The sequence below is a fragment of the Sander lucioperca genome, chromosome 18 (assembly GCF_008315115.2).
Source record: "Sander lucioperca isolate FBNREF2018 chromosome 18, SLUC_FBN_1.2, whole genome shotgun sequence".
Classification (NCBI taxonomy): Eukaryota; Metazoa; Chordata; class Actinopteri; order Perciformes; family Percidae; genus Sander; species Sander lucioperca.
This window is the reverse complement of record NC_050190.1, coordinates 29652904-29680059: the sequence shown is the minus strand read 5'-3', so window position 1 is coordinate 29680059 and position 27156 is coordinate 29652904. Positions and strand designations below refer to the sequence as shown.

Below are 27156 nucleotides of genomic sequence, written 5' to 3'. Positions count from 1 at the left end.
AACCACAATTTCTTTGTTCTGTTTGATCCCTTACAATGGATAAATAAACTTAAGAAACACAGATTTTGTATGGGCTTCTTTTGCCTGCGTACGTTACATCCATATTGTACATCAATGGCCTTCTGATATAAAGTTTGATTTATAGACAAATAGCCACTATGGCCAGTTTTAGTCAATAACAAATATATACCTCACAAATAAAGTACATCATCACAATAATGCAATAGTCAAGAAATAACTACTTTGCATTTTTCGTTACTAGTTGAAAACATCCAGTAATATCATATAGAACACTGTGAAAGAGGATATTCTGCAGAGTACTTTTACTTTTGAGTACATTTTGTCTTCTGCAGTGGATTTTAAGTGACATTTCTTACTTGTAATGGATTATCTACATTGTCCTTGTTACTTCATTCGACTTAAGATAAAAGCAATAACACAATGTAGATTTATTTCTTTTAACCTCTGTTGATCAGTGTCCTGCTTTTATCTACATGCTGTAGTTATCCTGCAGCATTATCAATGGACCTTTGGCCAATATTCGCTTTTTTCCCTCCTTTCTATCAGCAGAATATTTCCCGGTTAACACTTTGAAACATGGTGACCAATTGATAAATTCCATTTTAAAATTATGGTTACAACTCGCCTAATAATCCCAAAAAAATAATCAGGAATGGTCTAAATGAATAGCCTTAGGCCAACAATATACACACATAAAATATACACAACAAGCAACATAGTTGGGTTTAAAATTTAATCTTGTAACATACTGTTAAAGAGAGAAGATCTACAATGCAAATTTCAATGTATTAAGAGTCTATGTTTGGAAACAGTTGTTTCTATCTGGGATGTGGAGTGAAACTCGGAGAGGTAGAAGAGTGAATGTAAAACTTGTTCCATACTCTTCTCTGCAGCAGAACGTAATAATGATGGTCCCAGGTTGTCAACGAAGACAGGGAGACATGGGTGCACGAGGTATGACACTGTTAAAATGTCCACATTATTCTTTCTTCTTGTAGTCCTCCAAGTGGGCCAGGATCCATCCAGATGGTCCCAGAATGGCCAGGGAGAACATGCTCAGTCCAATGATCGTTTCCTGGAACAGACGGAGCAGAGATTCAGTCAGCTGACAGCCAATCGGCATCTTCACCGATACATGAAACGAGATCAATTCCTCACGCCTTGTAGAGTGTGTCAAAGGCTATGTTTAACCGGCTGACCCAATTTTGAAAGCAATCCTCATGTCATTTTTCTTATATTGATTTTTTCGCGGGCAACGTTAGCGAAGCGGCTTCAGAATAGCCCGCCGGTAGGCTGAGCCTGTGGAAGCTTTTAAAATGCACCTGAAGACCCACTTTTATTCTCTGGCTTTTAATTGTGTTCAGCTTCTTTTGCTTTTCTTTTTCTTTTTTAAATCTGATTTCCTGGGTTTTAATTTGGGTTTAAAAATGTTTCTATTTAAATCTTGTTTAATTTCCACAACATCTATGTATCTCTTCATTTTGGGTCTTGTTTTAACAATTTTATCATGTGAAGCACTTTGTGACTTTGTCTGTAAAAAGGTGCTATATCAAATACACTTGTGTGTATATGTCTTATGCTTATATACACACACACACACACACACACACACACACACACACAGGTTTCTGTCTTTGTGAAGCACTTTGGTGACAACTGCCCCAAGGCAGTGTATTTGGGCCGCCCACCCAAAATCCTTTAACATAAGCTGCGTTTGAAACCGTTCCCTATCACGGAAATAGTGCACTATGTAGTGTGTTCGCCATTTCGTAGTGGTGTTGGAATTCTCCACGGTAAATTTCATTCACTATATAATCCACTATAAAATACCCACAATGCATTGCTAATACGATGTACCCTACATTTTACCAAGGGGGTAAGCCTCTCTCCACAACCCGTAGATCCTATGGCGCCATTTTGATGCTATCAAGCCATCACCCCCCGTTAGCGTTCCATTGACTGCCATTCATTTTGACGTCACTTTGACAGAGAATAACTTTACATCTGAAGAGTTTAAAGACTCTATTTGTCCATTGTTTATTTCTAAAGAAACACGACAATGTATAAAAGGCTCCATTACCTTGTACCTCACGTTATGGCTCCGTAGCAGACGTTTTTATAAAAATAGGATAACGATTGTGTCATAACCACAGGACTTACTGTCTCATAGTAGAGGAATTACCGTATAGTACAGGAGAAGCTCGCAGGCAGTTTGGACTTCCATTAGCTGCTTAAGTGTAATTACTAATGTTAACTATCATTTTAGTGATCAATAATTAGCCTGTGTCTATGTTATCTCCTTACATATACCTACGCTCTCCGTCTCTGCTAGATTGGGAATGATTGAGATTTCTCTTGGCACAGCTACCAGAAGACTTCCAACTTTCAGACAGGCTGCTCATGTCACATCTACGTCGTCTCTCTCAGTTGGAGGCTGCTCAGTAACGCTCGGCGCTCACCGGAAAAGTATTTCTAATATCCTTCACTGGTCTCCGTCCAGAGCAACGGGATCTGTTGGTCCATTTCTTTTACTGTCTATTTTACTCATGTATACCACAATGCAACGCAGTCTTGTGAAACATACATACAACCTTTTACTATTCTCCTGAGTGCTGTGTTTGTTTCAGGGACGTATTAGAAGTATTTTAGGTTCCGTTTGTTTACATGATGCTGGGCGCGCGCGCCCGTCACACAAACAACGTGCGCGTCTCCCGACGCAAGTCACGCAACGATGGGTTTTCAGTGAGTGTCCGAAATCTCGTTTGGTCGTTCCCTACATAGTTCACTATTTAATAAACACTACATAGGGAATAGTGAGTGAGTGAATGAGGGAGCGGTTTCGAACACAGCTGTAGTTTTGCATTCGCTTCTCTGCTTTTAACTGCGCCGATCGTGGCATGGTGTCGTTCAGCCATGTACGCAGTCCCATCAGTCATTCCTCTGAGAGCAGAGGAGCTGAACTTGCATTATACTCATACACTTGCATGCAAGGTGCATTCTTTAATAAACATGTGTCGCCGTCCCACGAGAGACTACAACTACAGTAGAATAGCGATGTGCCATCGATTCACCTCCCAAACAAACAAGCACATAGGCTACACCATCTCAAAACACGCAGCTCTGTCTCACACACACGCAGAGAACTGCATGCTACATTTTGGGTAAATCAGTACGCACTGCTAGTAGAGCTGCACGATAGGAGGAAAAATTGTAGGGCTGCTCCCTCTTAGTCGATTAGTCGACTAATCGGTCGTTTTGGTCTTAGTCAACTAAGATTTCTTTAGTCGATTAGTCATGTTTTATGCTTTTTTCATGCTGAATGACCAAGAATTTCCAAGAAGCGTACGAGCACATCTCTGGTAAACAAGAATTAAAGTGGTGCTTTTGCATCACTCTTTGTGGAGATTCTCAGACTTACAGATCTGTCGATTAAATCAACTAATCGATACAATTGAATGAGTGTTAGTCGACTAAGAATTTCGATCAATTCAATTTCAATCGAGCACAGCCCTAAAAAATTGTGCAGCCCTAACTGCTGGTATGCTAGGGGGTTTCAAAAACGACTTACAGTATATAAACAGTAAAGTTGTCAGGTGGTAGTAAATGTAAAGTGTTAGTTTCAGTTTGTCCATGAATAAATGCTGCAGCTCCTCAAGACCAACATTTGAGGCTGTGGTTCATAATTGTCATGCGTTTATTAATGCTAGGGCTGAAACGATTCTCAAATAACTCGATTAATTCGATTACAAAAATTCCTTGAAGCAAAATTCTTTGCCTCGAAGCTTCGTTAAATCAACGTAATTAAGGTTGTACGGCTCACTGTGTTTCTGCACGGAGGATTATTACTAGCGCACAACACGTTGGCGCTTCTGTGGACACAAGACTGACGGCCCAGATTACAAATGAAGGAAGATGAAAATAGCGAGGGCCTAAGAGAAGAGACAGGCGAGAGAAAACGACAAAAAGTTTGGGATCATTTTAAGCTGCAAACATGCTGCTACATCATCTTCGTAGAAAACATTCAGTCTACTCATCCATTCCACGGAGCGACCCCGACACAAGGTAATAAACGTCTGCTGCTCTCGTCCACCGCGCTGTTTTTTTTTAACTGAACAGGGATCAGCAGTCACCCCGATCACCTTAATCCAATCATTTACGTTATTACAAGGCCTGTCGCAATATGCAATAAATCAATTAACTGCATGATAAATAAAAATGAGCTCAATAATTTTAAATGGAAATTATCGAAGCCTTTCCATTTTATTTGTGTTTGGTTTTTATTCAAATGCATTTTTTGTTAACAGAGACTGAGAGTCCATTTTATTTGTTGTTTTTGGTTGTTTAGTTCATATATTGTGGATATTTAAAATGTGTTCCAGTTCCAGTGTTAAATATTCTTTAGAAATAAAAGTTTATTGATCTGTGAAAAGGTGTACCTGCATTATTATGCCATTGTCATTATATTAGATGAAAATGGTCTCAGACAATATTATCGTTTATCGCAATAATTTCTGGGACAATTTATCGTCCAGCAAAATTTGTTATCGTGACAGGCCTGGTTATTACTTACGGTATTAAGTAAATTCTACACCATTCCTGAGAAGAAGTTGATTTTATATGCAAGTTTAACAAAATGCTAGCAACACTAAGTTAAATGTACTAAGCTGAAGACATATTTTAGTTACTTTGTTTGCTTAGTTATTTTTGTAAATATAAACAGTGTGCAGCTCTATTATCTAGGCAAACACAAGTATGGATCGGGACTCTGTACCGGCAGATATCAAATATTTTAAAAATAGGATCGGTTGCCAAAAAAGCTGATTGGGACGTCTGTATTTATTACACAACAACACTTTAGATAAGGAATCAACAACTTGTTGAATAGCATTATGGCATTGTTGAATTCTTGGCATTAAAGCAGTCCTCAAACGGGTCTTAATCATGTCATAAGCTACTTCAGTACTGTACAATAAACAAATATTACTGGGGCCACTACAGGAATTCACATTATAGATACTACTATCTCTGTAACAATTTGGCCACAATTAAGCACATTGACCATTCACGGTCCAGCCATTCGACGTTACTAGTTTCAACCTAACGTTAGTCTGCCACTGTCACTGGAAATGCCATTACACTCACACATTTTGGCGTTACGTTACAATAAAGAGAGCGCAAACGATGTCATGGCTAAGATTGGCGTTAGCTTACCTTTAGCTTGGGTGAAGCAAGGGGAACTGTTAATATGTAAATAATGAGCGTGGAGGTGACTTAAAACACTTTACCGACTTGAATTCCGTTACTTAACGTGGGTTAATTACACACATTGGCTTTAAAAACAAAACACACGCGTTAAACAGTGTCCCCCCCTGACTTTACAGACATTCATTTTGACCTCGCCAGCCAAGGACAGCTAAGCTAACGGCCGCTAGCTAGCCATGCAGTTAGCAAGAGCCCAAAGTGGTTTAGCAACAGACTTACAACTGGTCCGATCTTTTCCTTGGCCGGGCCAGCGTAGAGATTTGCCCTCTGAGTGACTGTGTGTCCCCGCAGCACAGGAGCAGCACGGCTGGCGATGGTCCTCAGGAGCCCCGACATGTTTATCTGCTACGGTGAAGAGACGTCTTCTCTCGACTGAAGAAGATGAGATAGTGTGAAGAGGAAGTGGATTATGCAAAGGTCCTTTCTCTTCTTCTCCGCCTAACAGGAGATTACTAGCGGGTCGTATAGTGCCTCCTACTGTCCCGGATGTTGATGTACATGGATGGATGTATGAGGATTTTGCATAGACAGTAGCCTGTACCAACTGGACCAACAGATAAGATGTAACTGGACCAACAGATCCCGTTGCTCTGGACGGAGACCAGTGAAGGATATTAGAAGCACTTTTCCGGTGATGGCTGAGCGTTACTGAGCAGCCTCCAACTGAGCTTGAAGACGTAGATGTGACATGAGCAGCCTGTCTGAAAGTTGTAAGTCTTCTGGTAGCTGTGCCAAGAGAAATTTCAATTATTCCCAATTTTGCAGAGATGGAGAGCGTAGGTATATGTAAGGAGATATCACGGACACAGGCTAATTATTGCTAACTAAAAATGCTAGTTAACATTAGTAATTAAACTTAAACAGCTAATGTAAGTTGAAACTGCTTCTCCTGACTATACGGTAATTCCTCTACTATGCGACTGTCGCGTGGTTATGACACAGTCGTTAGCCTATTTTTACAAAAACGTCTGCTACGGAGCGGTCGTCGAGTTAGGAGGGGAGTCAAGATGGCGTCTCGATAACCTCCTTTCTGCGTGGCTCTGCAGGGTGAGGAATAAAACTATCGTTTTGAACAACTAAACATGACTAAGGGCTGAACAGAAGAAACCTTATGGAAGAGATAACTTATCAAGACGACAACTCTCAAGAAGAACTTCTCAAGTGCTTTTTTTTCTTCACTCTGTTCTCGAACAAAAGTTGCTAGCCGAGTTAACTAGTTAGCTAGTTACCCAGAAGGTTCGAGCAACCTACTAATTCAGCGTGGTCAAACTAACTTGACCTTGTTTTGTTAAACTAACTCAGTAAGTGCCTTTTTTTTACTATGGAAGAAGCGGAAGATATGCACACTGTAATGCATTCTTATGCCAAGAAATCCCCGAATGACCAATTTGAATCTAACTCTTCAACATTATCAGAGCAAACTGAGATGTGTGTTCCACACACATCTCATCTCAGCCTTCAAAGTTACCAGAAACTCCTAAGCCGCGAGCAGCAAAGAAGTCTAAGTTACGAACCAGCGACGAGAATGACTCTGAGCCTGTGTCCAACTCAACGTCTATTAACGGTAATGGAAAGAATTGAAAAAATGCAGGAGGAATCACTCAGACGACTTCAGTCATTAGAAATAACGGTAAAAGACAACACCAACTCCATTAAAAGCGTCACCGATGTACTTGACTCCGTTGGAAAACAAGTCGAAGACGTGACCCATACCCAAGTTGTATCCCTGCAGAAAAAAGTTGACATCTTAGAAAAGGAAAATGTCATTCTCCGGGACAGATGCGGCGACCTGGATACGTACAAAAGAAGATGGAACCTGCGAGTTGCTGGCATTCCTGAGCAAACTGGAGAGAATGTTAAGAATATCATCGTCGACATTTTCAGCAAGGTTTCCCCTGACATCGCTCATCACCTGGCCTACTCCGTGGACATTGTGCACAGACTAGGTCCCCGCTCTGCTCAGGTGAACTCCAGCCGTCGCATCATTGTGCAGTTCCTGTCAAGATCGCATAGGGACAAAATCTGGAGGGATGCTAGATCAGCAGCCATACTCAAGGAAAACAAAATAAAGCTGTATGAAGATCTGACTCAGGAGATCAAGGACACCAGAAACAAGCTGTGGCCGTTGGTTGAACAGGCGAGGAAGGAGGGGAAGAAAGCAGGCTTCAAAGGGTCCTTTGCATACATTGACGGTAAAAAAGTCACAGCTAATCATCTATGAATGAAGGTTGTTTTACTGCTACTAGGCTGTCATTTTTGCTGGTGCTATCCGAGATTTAATTTGGCCTACTCTTAAATAGGTAATGAAGTTGTTAATGTTGTCTCATAGATAACAATATAGTCTATTTCAGTTCTTTCATATTCATATTTCGTAATTCATTACTGTTAATCGCCAGAAAATGGCGCCTCTGTTATGTGATTTTATATCACCAACCTTTTTTTATTTTATTTTATTTTTTTATTTTTATTTTTATTTTTATTTTTATTTTTATTTTTATTTATTTATTTATTTTAGGTAAAGAAGGGGGAGTTTAAGTCATTAAGGTATCCTTGAGTTGAATTTAATAGGTTATCTCCTGGTGCTTACTCAGCATGTATACTGAATACTGAACAGATGGAAACATGCCCTTGCTATTTTGACTACAGAATTTGTTCCTCTACTGCAGAGTTAGTCTGCTATTAAGTGTTCATAGAGGGAAAAATTGCAATTTTCTCTAGTTATCTGTGTGTACTATTGTTCTATGTCTTTGTCTTTATTGTCAATTAATGTCAGGGGTCTGAAAGATAATGTGAAACGCAAGGCTTTATTTTTGTTTGTAAAGAAATACAAGGCAGATTTTTATTTTTTTCAAGAATGTCACTCAACTCCAAATGACTCTAAATTTTGGAAATCACAATGGGGGAACGACATATGGCTAGCACACGGATCTGAACATTCTGCTGGGGTAGGGATTTTCAAACATAACTTAAAGGGAAATGTTATGGAGACTGATACAGATGTCTCAGGTCACTTTGTCAGTATGATTATAGCCATAAACAATCTTACTATTATTATGATCAACATTTATGGATACCACTCCTCTATGGGAAATAGTACACTATTTGATACTTTGGAAGATAAAGTCTCTTACTGGTTAACCAAATATCCCAATGCTTCTCTAATCTTAGGTGGGGATTTTAATATAGCCCTGAATAACACCATAGACAGATTCCCTCCAAGGAATTCAGTATCTCTCAACTCAACTCTGAAATGTTTTATGGAGAAGTTTGAACTAGTTGATGTCTGGAGGAAATTGTTTCCTAGTGAGCGACAATACACCTGGTCTAATAAGGACAGATCAAGACAGTCTAGAATTGATTATTGGCTGGTTTCCAGATGCCTGATAAATTCTAACATTTTAGTTCATTTTTATAATACCCCATTGACTGATCATAAAGCAATCTATCTATCAATATCCTTACCTGGTAGTCATATAGGCCCAAAAGCATCATTCTGGAAATTGAATAGTTCTCTTCTGAACTACGCACAGGTTAAAGAAAAAGTTAAGGATCTTATAATAACTCACTGGAACCATGCAGAAACCCAGAACGCTTATGGGAGGAATTGGGAACTGTTAAAATATGAGCTAGGGAAGTTTTTTAGGAAGTTTGGTGCTGATTTGGCTAAACAAAAAAGAGCAAGTGAAGACGAGATTACTACGCAACTGGCATCTCTTTGTCAAAAGGAGCCCTTATCTGAATTGGAGAGGATTGAATAGATGCACTTACAAAATAAGCTAGATGAACTATATATAGAAAAAGCTAAGGGTGCATACATTCGATCTAGATCCAAATGGTTAGAAGAGGGAGAACAAAACTCAGCCTACTTTTTTAGATTAGAGAAAATTAGATCTCTTATTGATACGATCGACAAACTAAAAATAGATGACCAGATAGTTGATAATCCCAAAGATATATCTGCCTTTTGCCACCGTTTTTACAGCAACCTCTATACATCCAAATACTGTGAAGTGACAGCTGACTCATTTATAGACTCAATCAACAATTGTAAAGTCATTTCCGCAGAGGATAGGGATGCATGTGATTATAACATCTCCAATGTTGAGGTTCTGAAAGCTATTAATAATCTTAAAATTAATAAAAGTCCAGGATGTGATGGTATAACCTCTGAGTTTTATAAAATGTTCGACAAAGAACTGTCCCCCTTTTTGCTAAATGTTTTCTCAGAAAGCATTCGTAATGAAGCTCTTCCAACAAGTATGACTCAAGGTATCATCACCCTGATTCCAAAGCCAAATAAAGATAAAGAAAATTTAGAGAACTGCTGTCCGATTACACTGCTAAATAATGACTATAAAGTGTTGGCTATCATATTTGCTAATAGAATGAAGTACGTTCTGGACTCTATCATAGATGAGTCACAATCTGGATTCATGAGGAAACGTCACATTGCTAACAATGTTAGACTGATTTTGGACGTGCTAGACTATAACAATCTCATCAATGATAACAGCTTTCTCTTGTTTCTTGATTTCTATAAAGCTTTTGACTCTCTTGAACATGGCTTCATTTTGAAAGCTCTTGATAAATTTGGTTTTGGTCACTTTTTTTTGTAAAACTATTAGAACGCTGTATAAAAATGGCAATAGTGCAGTAAAATTAAAACTTGGTACATCACCAAGGTTTAATGTGTCTCGTGGGGTTAAGCAAGGTTGCCCTATCTCACCCTACTTGTTCTTAATAGCTTCTCAACTTCTGGCTCTTCATATCTCAAACAGTGCCTTACAAGGAATCTTAATTGCGGATAGGCAGATTATCAGTCAACTTGCTGATGACACCACAATCTTCCTGAAGGACGCCTCCCAAATTCCTCTATCATTAGAATTAATTAAAGGTTTCTCAAAAGCCTCTGGTCTTCATCTGAACTTAAAAAAGTGTGAACTTATGGCTATAAAAGATTGCTTGGTGCACTCTATACATAACATCCCTGTAAAAGATCAGGTCACTTATCTAGGAATTATCATAGCCAAAGACCAATCTACAAGGTGCTCTCTAAACTTTAGTCCTACCTTTCAGAGAACACAAAGGAAACTGAATTCATGGTTACAAAGAGACTTATCTTTAAGAGGTAGAATTTTACTCTCAAAAGCTGATGGTATATCCAGACTCACTTATGGTGCTCTCTCTTTAGCTGTAGATAGTAGTGTGTCCAAAAAAATTGATTCAATGTTGTTTAACTTTTTATGGAAAAACAGAATACATTATATTAAAAAATCTGTTATAATGAACTCTAATCAGTGGGGGGGGTCTGAACTTTTTAGATTTCACCACATTAAATTACACGTTCAAAATAAACTGGATTAGACAGTTTATTAATAACCCCACATCCTTGGAACTTTATCCCTAAATATATTTTTTCTAAAGTTGGTGGCCTGAAGTTTTTATTGATGTGCAATTACAAGATTAGCAAAATCCCAATCAAATTGTCCAATTTTCACAAACAAATGCTTTTGGCGTGGTCTCTCATATTTAAGCATAACTTCTCACCTCACAAATGCTACATTTGGAATAACGAGAACATTCTCTACAAAAACAAATCTCTTTTTTTTGAAAACTGGTTTAACAATAACATTACACTTGTTAGTCAACTTTTTGATCCGAACGGTAAACTATACGAATACTCAGAATTCCTAAGAAAATATCAATTTCCAGTAACTGTCAAGGAATATGCTATTATTTTTGATGCAATTCCCACTGGGATTATAATGTTGTTAAAGGGTAATACTCCCCCACAACCTCTTACTCATCTATTCAAATTAACTGATACTTATGTGAGCCGTTTGTGCTTCTCATCAGAAAATTGCAGTATTAATAAGAAAATTAGAGCTTTATTCCAGTCTGACATTGTTACTATTCCCTATGTTATTCCATACTGGAATGGTATAGTAGAGAATATTCCCTGGAAGAAAGTGTGGTCTTTACCTTTTAAATACCTTGTTACTAATAAACTGAGAGAAGTCTCGTTTAAACTAATACACAGGTTTTACCCAGCAAAATCTTTCCTCAAAAGATACAAACAGGATATTGAGTCTAACTGCTCATTCTGTAATAGCACTGAGGAAAACGTGTCACATCTTTTTTGGAACTGTCCCCATACAGTAAAATTCTGGTCAGAGTTCCTAAAATTCATTCACTCTGTATTAATCCCAGAATTTTCATTTTGCTTTAAGGATGTTTTCTTTGGTATGTTTGACTTTGCAGCTGAATATGAAGGTAAACACTTTATTATAAATCTTTTATTTCTATATGCTAAATACCACATCCATAGGAGCAAATTCTGTGGTTCTAAACCATTCTTTTCTGGTTTTCTGTCTGAGTTTAGAAATTACATTAATTCAATTAAGTACTCAAAAAACGCTAAGGCCGTAAGAACTCTGGATCTATGTGAGTTGTGTGTGACCTCAAAGGTTTATTAATGAGGTTTTATTAAGTTATATGTATTTCTCTGCCTACCAGCTTGTCCACTTAGGCCTATTGTGACTGTGGCTGTACCCCTGTATACTGTATATCTAATGTCATGTTATATGTCTTTTGTTATCTGTATTTTGTGTTGTATTTGTCTGTATTGCCCTATATGTATAAAAAAAAAAAAGTCTGCTATGGACGTGAGATACAAGGTAATGGAGCCTTTTATACATTGTCGTGTTTCTTTAGAAATAAACAATGGACAAATAAAGTCTTTAAACGCTTCAGATGTAAAGTTATTCGCTGTCAAAGTGACGTCAAAATGAATGGCAGTCAATGGGATGCTAACGGCGGGTGAGTGCTTGATAGCATCAAAATGGCGCCATAGGATCTACGCAGAGCCATAGAGATATCTCTATCACTCTGGACCTACGGGTTGTTGACAGACGCTTACCCCCTTGGGATTTTGTCTTCTTTGAACTGAAGAACTATAAGTTACTTAACCCGTGTTGTCATTCTGTTGACCATGCACTTGTCCTCCCTGGTCCAAATTGAAAATTAACACTTTTTTTGTACGTTTGTCACTTTTTTACCCACTACCACCACTAGTTGTATACTTATTCTTGGAATTCATGATCAATAAACCTTATTTATACGGAATTATATCAAGTTTTTCAATTAAAGAATTTAAAAAAAATGATGATGACATTATATTTGACTTATTAAGATCAGAGGAACGTTCTCACTGTAAAAGTTTAGTCCGAATACTGTTTTGAAACCATTTACATTTTTTCTAAAAGGCTACAAAAATTGAGAAAAACTGCCAACATTCTACAAAAGTGGTGATCTGATCCTTAATTTTACTTGTGAATAGTGTTGTAGGGAACCATGCGTGTTATTTTTGGGCAATTCAGTAGAAAGAAACCTAAGTTTCAGATAAAGAAACTTTGAAAACGGGTCAAATTTGACCCGAGGACAACAGGAGGGTTAAATAAAAAGTTGAGGTACTTGTACTTTACTTTAGAGTTTCAACTCTATGTTATCATACTTTATACTTACCGCTACATTTTAGAGGTAGCTATTTTTTACTGCACTACATTTATTTGACAAATATATTGTATATGAAAAACATAAGACAGATATCTATGAGAACTTTACCCCCTTAAAAAAGTACATTTTAGAGAAAAATCCAAAAAAATAAAACAGATGTGTATCAGAACTTTGTTGTTACTTCTTTCTTCTTTCATCTCAGGACCCCTCAGGTTTATCTTGTGACCCTTTGAAGGGGTCCAACCCGTAGGTTGGGAACTATTGGGCTAAGTTACCAAATATAACATGCTATCTAAGTTTAACTTAGCTCCACCTCAAGCAGCTACAACACATAGTGTAATGTTTAGGAGCCGGGCTAAATGATCTTAGATGGTCTTCTAAGTCAGACAAAGCAACTGTTAAACCACCAATCAAAAGTGATAAATTATGAATGGGACAGTAATTATTAAAGCTGTAAGCAAATCAAATCTTCTGCTCAGTGTGAAATTGAGAATATGAGAGCAGATCACCAACACCAAGTGTTGGCCACGGCTTCATCAATCTGCTTTGATATGTGTCTCTCTACTGGTTTGGGCGGCGCACTTTCAAATTATGCGCTCAACTGGGGACAAATGTCATTTTGTATTCTATGTGTGACAAGTAAGACGTTAAAGTAGTTCAGTAGTAGTAGTAGCCTTGGTGTAGTCTACATGATACGCAAGTATACGCAGTATACCCACTAAGAAAGCTCCAGGATTTCCATATACCCACTTAAAAATGTCCAATGACACGCAACATACTTTTCATTATAATTTTTAGGGATGTCCTGATCAGGTTTTTTTGCCCTCGAGTCCGAGTCATTTGATTTTGAGTATCTACCGATACCGAGTCCCGATCTGATACTTCTATAATATATTAAAAAAAAAGAATAAAGAAGAGCGAAAAAACAGATCCAGGATGTTTCTTATTTTTTATTTAATTCACCTTATTTTAACATTCAACAACTCTGTTTACAAACAGAGCACTTCTGTTACATATCTCACAGTTTGCTATGTCAATGTTGTTGTCATCAACTTTATAATACCTCCAGACCGCAGACATACTCGCGCTTTCTGCTTCAAGCTGCTTCCGTGTTCTACTTTGCCGGCATTTAACCAATAGCGTCTCTGCAACAAAGTGATGTCATGCCGCACGCGTTGCTGTTTCTGTGTGGAGTCAAAAGGGTCTAACTCTGTGCCACCGCATAACTATAGATGTGTTAAAAAATAATGAGAATATATATACATATATATCCGAGTCCTGATCGGGAGGTAACGTCCGATTCCGATCGAGTCTGAAACCACGTGATCGGGCCCGATTTCCGATCACGTGATCGGATCTGGACATCCCTAATAATTTTAATATATTTTGAAATGTCATCTGTGTTTTTCATCTGCACATAGGCTAAATAAAGGTTTTTCCACCGTAAATTGGAGCATAAAAGGGTGTCAGAATGCAGGAAATTAAGTCGTTGATGCTTAAAACTTTCCTGGGGGAGGACACCCAGACCCACGGCTATGATATGCCCCCCCCCCCCCCAAAAAAAAAAAAAGGTAGATTCTGGCAAATATATATACAGTACAGTATACCCACTATAATACATTAGACTACACCACTGAGTAGTAGCTAGTAAACATGTACTTCTTTGGGTGTTTACCACTCTTTAAGGCTCAGGCAATAACTCAACTTCAGTGTTGTAATCAAAGCTTATTGGCCAGAGCCCAACCTGCAAGCAAATCCACGTGAGTGGTAATCCTCTCTTGTGCAGCCCTGTTGCCCCCGACTACCTCCTGCTAACTGGGGACTGGGGAGCAGTGGTATGCAATAATCCCCTTCACCCCATCCCTCCACAACAATCCCCGACAGAATTTAGTTAGACGAAGCATTTTGCAATACTGACTCTCTACATCTCTTTTGTTCAGATTTTGCTTCTTTTTTTATTGCCTCATTGAGTAATTTTCCTTCCAAGACTGTTTGTGGGAAGACTGTTTACTTCAATTAAGGGTCATTTTTGGTTGTCTTTTTTTAACACGTCAGAAAATGGGGATTGACTCTGGAGTCAACATTTCAGGTGATGTTGCACCTTACGGGGGGAAAAGTGCCTTTACCCAACTGGAGCACAACATAGTGGCTGGATATCTTATAACCGCAGGTAACAAATACAAGACCACCAATGGCATTATAAATAGACAATGAATAATGTGACTATTGTGTTGATGCAGTGTGATTTAGCTGCTTGATGTTCTTCTGTATAACCGTGTCCAGTGGCGTAACTCTCAGTAGTCAATGGCACACTCAACACATCTCTCAATTAAGTTTCAAACCATCAATAGTACGTTGGGAGGATATATGGAAAGTATTATTGGCTAAATTAAGAACATCCATCATAAAGAATAACACCGATGAATAAAGTGATGGTTTTAAGGGATTTGATCAAAACAGTGCTGCATTTCCCAAGAATACAAAAAGTTTGCGGATTTTCGAGAGTAATGGGAAAACTATCTCTGGAGGAATTTGTTTTGTTGCAGTTTAATGTGGACAATGTTAGTCGGAGTAGCAGTATCTATTTCTTATTTCTATTTCGTTAGCTGTTTTTATTTTTATGAAATATATTTGAAATTAGTTTTGAAACTAACTTCACTTAACAATGAAAATGGGGGGTAAAGAAAACATGACAATTAAATAAATAGCCTGCTGAAGTTGGGCTTTCGAGGCCATTCATGGTAAAAGTAAATTAGTCCATTGTTATCCTCTTAAAAACTGTTCTGATAGCGTTATGCAACTTATCCAGGTCTTGGCACTGTATTCCATTCATTGAAAGGATTTTGTTTCTGAATTTTAAATCAACAGCATAAAAAAAGTTGAACCTGTTAACTCTTAAAGTGCAGATCCAAAACCTTTTTCTATCATGAGCCCCTTTGGAAACCAAAAATATTAGACTGAAAACAAGATGGGCTTCTTCATATTTTTATTACACTTTTATTTCATCATACTTGTAACATATATGCTAGTCTCGTACTGCCAGACCCTCCTCCACAGCGCTGCGAAGGAGGATCTGGCTAGTCCACACAGAATTCCGGGATGGGAGAAAAACGTGCTCTGGTTTATTGGCATTTCTTTAAACCAATCACAATCGTCATGCTAAGCGCTGTACGTAGCAATGGCGCCTCTGCAAAATAGCCTCGGGAAGGAACTTGTTTTGGTGGAACATGTGTACGTTCAAAAGTTGTTTTAGTCGTGCAACAGAAAACTCAGATTGGACAGATAGTCTAGCTAGCTGTCTGGATTTACCCTGCAGAGATCTGAGGAGCAGTTAACCGTAGTCCTCAGAAATCCACCGGAGGTTAGAATGACAACATGAAGGAAGCCCAAGCAACGGATATCTGGTGGAATTTCTGTCATCAATGGATATAGACTAGATATTTGCTAATCAGAACAGGGTTGAACAATATAGGTTGCCCGATGGCCTAAAACACCACATCGGGCAAATACATTTAAAAACCCACTTGCAATTGGCAAAAAAAAAAAAAAAGTTTTAACAATCTTTTCTGATCATCATTGATTTTGCCCCCTTCCCCTTGCCCATGTTGGAAAATGCTTGATGAATGATTTGATTTGAATGTACCGTTGGCCAATCAAAAGTTGAGTTGGCACTAGTGACACGTTTTTTTTAAATTATTTTTTGATTGCAATTTTATGGCGTTTTTGTCACCTTTTTCGAGTTTTTTTCCTGCCGTTTTTATCTAGTTTTTCAAGGTTTTCAAGGACACTTTTTTGGATGTTTTTGTCGCCTTGTTCAAGGTTTTTTTTGGACTCTTTTTTTCAATGTTTATGTCACCTTCATTCTTTGGCGCTTTTCCCGCCATTTGTCGCCATTTGAAGTTTCTGTCTCTTTTATAAAATTTTTTCAATGTTTTTGCAGCTTTTTTTTTTAAATACATACATACATGTCCCGGGACCTTCCTATATAGTTGAAGATCTCAACCCCCACCCCCCACCCATGTTGAACTCAAAGTTACGTCCTTGCTTTACCATGTCTTCTTTTCTCTTCTCAGGTGTCATAAGTTTATCAAGCAACATTGTGGTGCTGCTAATGTTTGTGAAGTATAAGGAGCTGCGCACTGCCACCAACTTTATTATAATCAACCTGGCTTTTACCGACATCGGAGTGGCTGGTATCGGCTACCCCATGTCAGCTGCCTCAGACATCCACGGCAGCTGGAAATTTGGCCACACTGGGTGTCAGGTGGGTGGAATGTGAGTGCCTTCACATGTACGTTATTTTGCCGATAGAACAACCTACTTTTACATTAAAAACTCAACCAGAACCAAATTTGATGTTGATATTAGGGGCGGTGTATGTTCTGCCAGTTCTGTTAAGTTGACACAAATAGAAATGATTAGTCCATTGACAAAAAAAATGATCAGCCAATATTTAGCTAATTAATAAATCGTCTGACTTCTTTTTCATGCAAATTGTTCTTACCTATCTTCTCTAACGTCATCAGAGTGAATGTGATTGTTCAACAAATTTTCATGAATGGGTTCGTATGATATCGGCCTGTTCTCATGAAGCATTCGTTCAAAAAGCTACGAAAAGTTAAGCACTGTAATTCATCAGCATTCCACGTTTTTTTAACTGTATTCACTACATTGACGACCGCTGTATGAGAACGCGGCTGGCCGCTTAAGGAAGAGGTCGGGGTGGATGGGTGGGCTTTAACATACAGGACTTTCAAGCCAGAGAGCGAAGTTCGCTTCCTGGGGAAAACTAAAGCCTTTCACCCAGGAAATGTGTTTTAATCCAAACCACGATCTTTATGCCTAATCTTAACTTTCGTCGCGGCAAAACTGTCATATTTTGTGGACTAAATTTAACCGTAATGTCTGCCGAAACGACCGGCAGCTCACGCTGCTTTGTACCCGACTCAAAGTCACCTGTTTTCGGGTAATTGGACCACCAACTACCGCTGATACAACGGAGGTCTGTAGCCGCGTCACGATGCTCTGTAGCGGCTTAAACAACTAGCAACTGCAGCTCAGCGTCACGGAGCTCGTAGCCAGCTGGCATCACGTGACCAGCCGACGTCACATGACCACCCAGTGTCATGAAGCTCGTAGCCAGCCGACGTCACGTGACCACCCAGCGTCACGTGATTTTGTATGATATCATACGTTTTGGTGTGCATACATTTTCGTACGATATCATACGTACCCGTTCATGAGAATGCATTGATGATATTATACGAAAACTTATAAGTTAGTAAGTCTAAGTTTTGCGGCCTTTACAGTTAAATTTAGACGAGAAAAGTTATGAAGGTAAATATGGTGCAAAATGGGAGAGCTTGTAGAATACGATGTGAGAACTTGCAGAACAAAAAATCTGAACTTGTATGTTAAAATATGCACTTGTAAAAATAAAATTTGAGTAAATGTTGCATTATAAGTTTGCAGCTGTCATTGTGTTCATGTAAATATCAATCTACACATTTGTGAATATTTTTTCTGTAACTTCACATTCAGAATACAGGTGTGTGAACATTTTCTACAAGTGCAAATTTCAACTTACAAGTTCAGATTCTTTTTTACAAGCTCTCATGTTTTTTTTCTTTGTATGACTTCAAATTCAGATCACGTGTGTGAATATTTTTTACAAGTGCAAATTAAATTTTTACAAGTGCAAATTTTAACATACAAGTTCAGATTTTTTGTTCCGCAAGTTCTCACATTGTATTCTACAAGCTCTCCCATTTTGCACCATATTTACCTTCATAGTTTAAGGGGCCGTTGCCGTTAAGTTTAGCCGACAAAACGTGACTGTAAAGGGCAATGACAGTTAAATTTAGGCACCAAAACGACTAGTTGAGATTGGAAAAAAAGATTGTGGTTTGGATTAAAACACCATCTCCATAAGTAGTACTCCCAGGACACGACACGCGTTTCCTGGGTGAAAGTCTTGTGTTTTCCCCGGGACACAAACTCCGCTCCCCCTCTTGAAAGCCCTGTGTTTAATGAACCACAGCACTCTAATACAGGAGCAGTCAATGTGATGCATGCAGCAATAAATAAATACGTGGAATACATACGAATAACAGTGCCTTACCTTTTTGAAACTAAGTAAGAATGGTTCAAGAGAACAGCCTGGCTTGTTAGAAAATGTATATCCTTGTGTGTCTCATTAAGCCTTTAGAACATTGTTGAGCTGAACCCTTCTTTGTGTCGCTTTGTTCCCCGAGTGCTCGAAAACAGCTTTCAGAATTATTTCACAGAGGTAAAGCCAGTAGATCATAGGATACGAACCACAAAACAATCGTGATCGGATTGTTATGTTTTGTTTTTTTTGCCTCCAGATCTATGCAGCTCTCAACATCTTTTTTGGCATGGCCAGCATCGGCCTGCTGACTGTGGTGGCCATCGACCGCTACCTCACCATCTGCAGACCAGACATAGGTATCTATTCACTGCTCTTCTGCTTTCTAAACAAGGGTATAAATCTCTGTTGGGGATGGGGGGACATGCCCCCCTCACTTTTCAAAATCTTTTTTTTTGTATATAGATACATAATTGCAATTATCCATGTGGCAAAGTATAAACGTTGCCTTTGCGCCAAGGACACAGTAGGCAGAAAAACGGCAGAGAGAAAAAAGAAAAATGAAAGCTACACATCCTGAACGAAGAGATGCAAAGGCATTCCTCAGAACGTCAACAAGGAATTTATATATTGAATAATGTCTGCTAGGGCTGGGTTCAAATAATCACTTCTCCAATTAAAATCGGTTGTTTGAGTGATCTGATATCGATTCATAAATTCCCTGAAATCAATCTTTTAATATATGCCTTTTCACCATGGATGTGTAACTCACCAGAAACATTTGGAGATCAATTCTTAATGTAAAAATTAACCTGCTGCATTATAAAAAATATTTTTGAGGGTTGCGTCTTGCATAAGTTCTCTGAGAATCTATTTTTATATCTAAGCTAAATTGGTATTGGAACTACAATTTCCCTAACCTAATTGATATAAAATCAGAAATGTAATTGAATCGGGACCTTGTGAATCAGAATCGAATCAATTCAGGAAATCATTGGTGATGCCCAGCCCTAATATCTGCTAAGATCACATTTTAGAGAATGTAATTCATATTTTCCTCATTAATGATGTATTATTTCCCAATAACCCTGGGGATATTTATGATCTGCAGGGTTATTGGTGATCCCAGATCTTTCTTATAGTGCCACCATCGGGCCAAGCAATACTTTACTTGTACGTCTATATCAATTGTAATGGAGAGATTGCTACAAAAGTTACGAAACACCCCCATGTTCCCAATGGAACCTTTTTGGTTGTAATGACAATCACAATGACAATATTTTAATGAAACCAGCATCAGTTTACTGACTTCCCTGACCGTCAGTGTGAATGTATGTAATTTATCTTCGCAGGGCAGAAAATGACGATGCAATCGTACAACCTTCTTATTATGGCAGCATGGCTGAACGCTGTGTTCTGGTCCTGCATGCCTATAGTGGGCTGGTCTGGTTATGCCCCCGACCCCACTGGAGCTACATGCACCATCAACTGGAGACAGAATGATGCGTAAGTTATCGATTGACTAGTCTCGCATTGCCAGACCTTCCTCCACACCACTGTGGAGGAGGGTCTGGCTAGTCCACACAGCATTTCGGAATGGGAGAAAAACGTGCTCTGCTTTATTGCCATTTCTTTAAACCAATCACAGTCGTCTTGGTTTAAAGACGGCAGACGGAGCCCCATAGCCGCTGCAAATAGCCTCGGCAGGGAACTTGTTTTGGTGGAACATGCGTACTTTTAAAAGTTGTTTTAGTCGTGCAACAGAAAACTCAGATTGGACAGATAGTCTAGCTAGCTGTCTGGATTTACGCTGCAGATATCTGAGGAGAAGTTAACCATAGTCCTCATACATCCAGTTTAGAATGCAAACACAAAGAAATTGGAAGGTGTGGGACACCTGAACAATCCCGGAAGTGGAACGTCGTCGATATAGACTATCGATAAACTACAGATGTTAACGCATTCTTCACAATTGACGGCAATAGAGACAGAGCACATTGCGTGACACTGAGAAAGCCAAGCCCACCGGAGGGGAAAACAACTCTCCATTGACTTGATTTGAGTGAAGGTACCTCCTCGTCAATTCGGTCTGCTAGCAAACAACAGAACCCTAAAAGCTGCTGTTCAGCTAACACGTTACGTCGGGCATATCGTTAGTGTCAGGATCCCACAGTCTCCTCATTCTTCCTGCTGATTCCTCATGTCTGTATCCACTTTTGTCATTTTCTCATAGACTTGATACAGTCTTCTTTTTGGAGCCAGTGGTGTCGCCCCCTGCTGGGTATTAGATAGAATGCAGGATTAAGGCACTTCAGCAATGGCTTCACTTTTCAGACCCCGGAAGCTTCGTCCATTATTTTTTTACAGTTTGTGATTACTCTGCTGAAATGTAAAGAATGTCTTAGCTTAATCTCTTTATCAGCTCATCTGATTACTTGGGGCCTTCCGTCATAGAGCAGGCAGTTATGTAAGTCACAGCAGCATCATGAGTTAAAACAGAACTCACAGAAACAGTTTTAACGGAACAAACAGCAGACAGTCCGCCTCCTAGGATGCAAGAAAATTGGGAGAACAAATACCAGTAATAGTAATTGAATGCGAATGATTAGGATTTGAAAGTCTTTTTATAGTCAGCCAGACCCGAGATAAAACATAACCTTAGTATTATTCTTTGAGCAGACACTATGACTGACTCTGCTTTTCCTCCACAGCTCCTTCGTCTCTTACACCATGGCTGTAATTACTGTGAACTTTGTGTTGCCTCTGTTCGCCATGTTTTACTGCTACTACAACGTGTCCGTCACTGCGAAGAGATACAAAGCCGGCAACTGCCTGGACAGCATCAACATCGACTGGTCCGATCAGATGGATGTCACCAAGGTGAAAACGGAGCCATTCTTCCTTCTTCTAATCTGTAGAGTTAGCATGCAGCTTTGATGTAGCATCTGTATTTAAAACTTAATTTGAAAATAACCTTAATGTGGGTCTTCTTGACCTGGAAAACTTAAACAGAGGCAGTCGGCAAATGCCAAAACCGTATGCAGGCACTACTCAATTACGCAATTTTGGAAAGGTAGAGTGAAGAGGAGGGAGGTTGTACCTCATGAGTAGAGTTGTTCAAATTATTGATGGGTAGTGTATCATTTTGTATGAACTTTTTTCAGTTTTGTTCTGATCTATTTAGAAGCTAATTGTGCTCGATACATATATATATATATATATATATATATATATATATATATATATATATATATATATATATAATATATATATATATATATATATATATATATATATATATATATATAAATATATATATATATATAATGGATGGACAGTAGCTTAAGGATGGCACATGAACAAATTATTTAATTAAGAAAACTATGGAATAGTAACTTGATCGATTAAGTGATCTGCAAATATTTGAATTTTGACGAGGTTTTCGGTTATAGGCTTGTATGGTTGTTTATTGAAAAACAATATATTGAAAACACTTTAGGGTACGGACATTTAAAAAACGGTAGGACCAGAAAGGCATTTTGCTTCTTCCCACTACTTTTTGAGACAAGAGTATTTATTTATTTTGCTTATTCTTGCTTTTTCTCAAAGTGAAATACTTTGTGTCTTGTATTTTATTTACTTTATTTTTGTTGTTCGAAATAAAACTATTCATTTTTTCATTCATTAATTCCTGCATCCATCTCCTTAATGTAACTCTGTCCTTTATACTATATACAATATTCCGCTCATATTATATGGATGCTGTGTTGTTGTGTTTGTGGCCGGCAGATGTCCATAGTAATGATTGTCATGTTCCTGGTGGCCTGGTCTCCGTACTCCATTGTGTGTCTCTGGGCATCATTCGGTGACCCCAAGACCATCCCTGCCCCCATGGCCATCATCGCTCCACTCTTTGCCAAGTCCTCCACCTTTTACAATCCCTGCATTTATGTTGCTGCCAACAAAAAGTGAGTTTTTTTTTCGCATCATTTTGCTTTGGTAATAGTTGATGTGTGTGCAAATGTAGTTGTTGCATGTGACATTTTTTTACACCTATAGTTCGTTAGCTCTGGTCCGAATCAGTTGATGTGTTTGTAAACATGGAGTGATTTCCCCTTGGTTCGGTTTTGTGTCGCACATACAAAAATTCAAGCAAACCAAATGCATCACTACAAACCACGCAAGAACGTTCACTCCTCATATTGGTCAGATGTGTCTGGGGCGGGAACAAGAAAGTAAATACAGAAACAAGGTCCTGTGTTCTGGACTAGTGTGTATTCCTTGTATCTCAATGGTCAAACCAGCTTATTTCATTTAAATAATCAGACATTGTTTCGCGAGCGACATAACAACATCTGCTCTGCTCACCGAGACTTCGCTCTGCTCTGCTCTGCCGGTGTCTGCCTCCAACTTTGGCGGCGGCTGGTTTGACCACGGAGATGCAAAGGACTGCTGTCTACTTCGGTGAGAGAAACTAGCAAGCTGCTACAGTTTGCTGCTCTGACACAACACAAATTGCAAAACACACCTGACTAGAGGAGACATTTAGCTCGGACTTGCAGAGTACACATAGTTAGGGCGGTTCGAGGTTGGATCACATTCTCACCACAAACAAAATCGATTGTAAGCGTACTGAGACCACCTCTTCATTGAGGTCTCGGTACGATTGTTTGGTCCGCTTTAAGTGCCCATCCGAGTGTGACTGCTGCATTCACATGTGCCCAAACGAACCGCACCGAGGGGGAAAACGAACTCAAGTGTGATTCAAGCGTACTAAATGAGGCAGTTGTGAAAGCCACCTTAAAGCTGTACTGTATTTTGCTGTGATAGTGAGTGGACGATCTCTCCCTGCAGGTTCAGAAGAGCCATCATTGGGATGATCCGATGTCAAACCAGGCAGAGAATCACCATCAATACTCAGGTTCCCATGACAACCTCCCAACAACCCCTGACCCAGTGAGGTGAAATTGCATCGGTATCGCATTGTATCAATATACCCTGGCATTAATACAATGTGTAGAAGATTAATATGAGGAAATAATAAGAATCACTGTCAGTGTTTTTCTCTTTACATTCCACCTGCTGTGACATTGTAGGCATTGTTTGCATTCTAGTTACTTCAATAACAAACTGACAATGGAACGCTTTCTGTGTATCTGTATGTATTCTTCATCTGCTTGACAGAAGCATATCCTGTGTTAGAAAAGGCCAAAGCAAGAACAGGAAAACCCATTGCTTTGATTTCACATGTTCTATGCTGATACAGAAGTGCCAGCTCTTTGATCACATACATTAGGATTACATTCAGTGTCATTGTTGTAGCTTGCGTCAGAATCCCAAGAAAGTTTATTGGACAGGTAAAACTTAATTCAGATTCTGTGTCACTACCTTCTACGCATCTCCACTTCCTCCCACTGTACAAAAGTGAAGCCAAAATATCCCTGACACGGGTGCTGCCATCTTTTGGAATATAATTTTGGTGCCAGAGTCTGCACAGGAGTGATTGGGCGGAGGCGCTGCGGAATCAAAGTCCCATTCAGCGGTATCAAAGTCCTGCTCGCAGCTGTCAATCATGACGATTTACCCTGTTTTTATAGCATCCAATAAGTAATAAAAACCAAACCTAATAAAAAAAAAAAAAAATCAGAAAAAAGGAACAATTGAACAAACAGCGTGATGGGAACTACCTAAAATGACAAAAAACATCTTTAGGAAAAATGTATTACTCTGATTTCATCTTAGATGGCGCTAAGCTCCGGTTGGTGTCTCTGCAAAATAGCCTCGGGAAGGAACTTGTTTTGGTGGAACATGTGTACGTTCAAAAGTTGTTTTAGTCGTGCAACAGAAAACTCAGATTGGACAGATAGTCTAGCTAGCTGTCTGGATTTACCCTGCAGAGATCTGAGGAGCAGTTAATTCAATTCAATTCAATTTTATTTATTGTATCAAATCATAACAAGAGTTATCTTGATACACTTTACAGATAGAGTAGGTCTAGACCAGTAATAACTAGTAATTCCCCCAAGAGCAAGCATTTAATGCGACAGTGGTGAGGAAAAACTTCCTTTTAGGAAGAAACCTCGGCAGACCCAGGCTCTTGGTAGGCGGTTGTCTGACGGTGCCGGTTGGGGGTGTGATGAACATTGGCAATAATAGTCACAATAAAGATAATGGAACAGTGACTACACATGGTAGTTGTAGTACTTCATGTCATAGCAGGGCACTGCAGGGCGTTACAGGATGTAGCGTGGCACAGCAGAGCATAGCAGGACGTAGCATGACGCAGCAGGGTTCAGCAGGACGCAGCAGGACACTGCAGTTAACCATAGTCCTCACAAATCCACCAGAGTTTAGAATGCCAACACAAAGAAAGAGGAAGGTGATGGACATTCAGCCAAAAAGAAGGACATCCGGCGGAATTGCCTGCGGCAAGGACGCAATCCCGGAAGTGGAACGTCATGGATATAGACTAGGTTTATGTCAAATTTCATGAGCTCATAAAACATGCTCCACATGCAAACATGCTCTTCGTGCACCAATCCAACAATCGAGACTTGTATAGACAGCTACGAGTGCTAAAGAAAACATATGGAGAGGCAAAGAAATAAAGGTAATGATGCATACAAAGTAATTTTAGTAAATATTTAATCATTCAACTCTTCATCTCCAGCAAGTAAAGACTTCTACACTTGCATTATTGCTCATCATTACAAATAAACATACGCATGCACAGAGAGTGGGGTGTACTTCGAGTCTTTGTGTGCTGCTCACCGATGGAAGGATTAGGCAGAATGCATCATCAGATAATATAGGTGGGTCTGATGATCATGGTTGCACTCTCTGAGGAAAACTCACTGCCACAAGTTAAAAATTTACAAAAATATATTGAAGAATTGGTAATAAAAATGTTTATGGTACAAGGACAAAAAGGGCTGCATAAATATCCTTCATGTGATGAGAACAAGATCAGAAATTAATGGAAAATGAACTAGAGAGGAAAGGGCTTCAATGAAAAAAAAAAAAGGGCAGTTACATGATGGTGATGTTGAACTGTAAAGGGCCGTCACCAAGAACGATAACTATAACGATGACTATAAATATATAGTTTTAAAAAACGTTTTACTCCAGTGGATGGCGGAGTCCACACCACAACTATAACGACAATGGCAGTGGCGAACAATATCGTTGGGATCACTTTTAGAGCGATTTGATGAACGATAGAAACACTGACAGCCAATCAGAATCCATCTGAATTTACAACATGGCAAGGCGGAGAGAGGCACTGCGGAGAGATTTGTTTTCACACAGGTGCAGTACTGACTTGACGTGAATTTTCCAATCTCTACGGGGCTACGATCCTCCAGCTCTGTGTATTTTAAACATCAGTACTTCTAAACTATGTCTCATGTCACAGAAACCCCTGCTAATTCAAATTCACTGTGATTTAATCTTGTGTTTTGGATGTTATTATCACACTGTCGGTGTTTTTGTTCCAGTGCTCATGCAGACATTACACCCGCCCACCAACTCTGATCTCCGGCTCTATGTAGCACTGTGCGCCCGCTGTTGCCTGGAAAAGGCAGCGTGCTCCGCACCCCAGGGACTGCCGGTAAACTTTTTGGTTCCTAAAATGTACCTGAATCCACAAACATAGGCTATAGGATATTACTACAGACATTTCTGTAATCTTACGTCGCAACGTCTGCTGGAGCGTGCAGTGAGTGCTTGTCTGATGCCCTTGTTTACAGAATGTTATCGTTCAGCAGTGTGGATGCTCACATTGTTATAGTTATAGTTATGGTTATAGTTATCTTTCTTGGTGTGGACGGGCCTTAAGACCACAGTATGAGGATCAATAACTATCTGAGTCAGTTTATATAACAGTAGAAGCCAAACAAAGCTTCATGAACCACTACTTGTATTTGTATTTGTAAGGAATGGCAATTCAGTGTGCTTTCAACCCTTTGTTGAACAGAGAGCGCCATCTAGTGGGCTCAGAAAATAAAGAAAATGATTCACGAAGCTTCCTTTCAACGTCATTACTTACAAGTAAGATTATTTGTTTTTCAATTGGTAATTCAGATCAGCAGTCCCCTGCTTTGGCCCTTCAAAAAGAACACAAACCCAACCTCACCCTGTACTTATCGCTGTCGGGTGAAAACCTTGTATGTCCAAAACAGTTATTCACTTTAAACAAAGTCAGCGGGAATCGCCTCGTCACTGTTTAAATATTTGTTAAACCCGCAGAC

General features: G+C 39.1%; 2 protein-coding genes across 2 annotated transcripts; one reads left to right on the top strand and one right to left on the bottom strand.

Moving 5' to 3' along the window:
• Positions 1–737: 737 nt before the first annotated feature.
• LOC116065792 (cytochrome c oxidase subunit 8A, mitochondrial) lies at positions 738–5787 on the bottom strand. Its single transcript, XM_031321432.2, has 2 exons — positions 5503–5787; positions 738–1096 (listed from the first exon to the last, which is right to left on the bottom strand). Exons 1-2 carry the CDS (start codon positions 5617–5619, stop codon positions 1001–1003), a joined length of 213 nt encoding a protein of 70 aa, XP_031177292.1. The 5' UTR covers positions 5620–5787; the 3' UTR covers positions 738–1000.
• An 8859-nt stretch (positions 5788–14646) lies between these two features.
• rrh (retinal pigment epithelium-derived rhodopsin homolog) lies at positions 14647–24054 on the top strand. The gene is made up of 7 exons (XM_031321476.2): positions 14647–14968; positions 16872–17062; positions 19167–19266; positions 20260–20413; positions 21619–21787; positions 22697–22875; positions 23762–24054. Exons 1-7 carry the CDS (start codon positions 14857–14859, stop codon positions 23865–23867), a joined length of 1011 nt encoding a protein of 336 aa, XP_031177336.1. The 5' UTR covers positions 14647–14856; the 3' UTR covers positions 23868–24054.
• The last annotated feature ends 3102 nt before the right edge of the window (positions 24055–27156 follow it).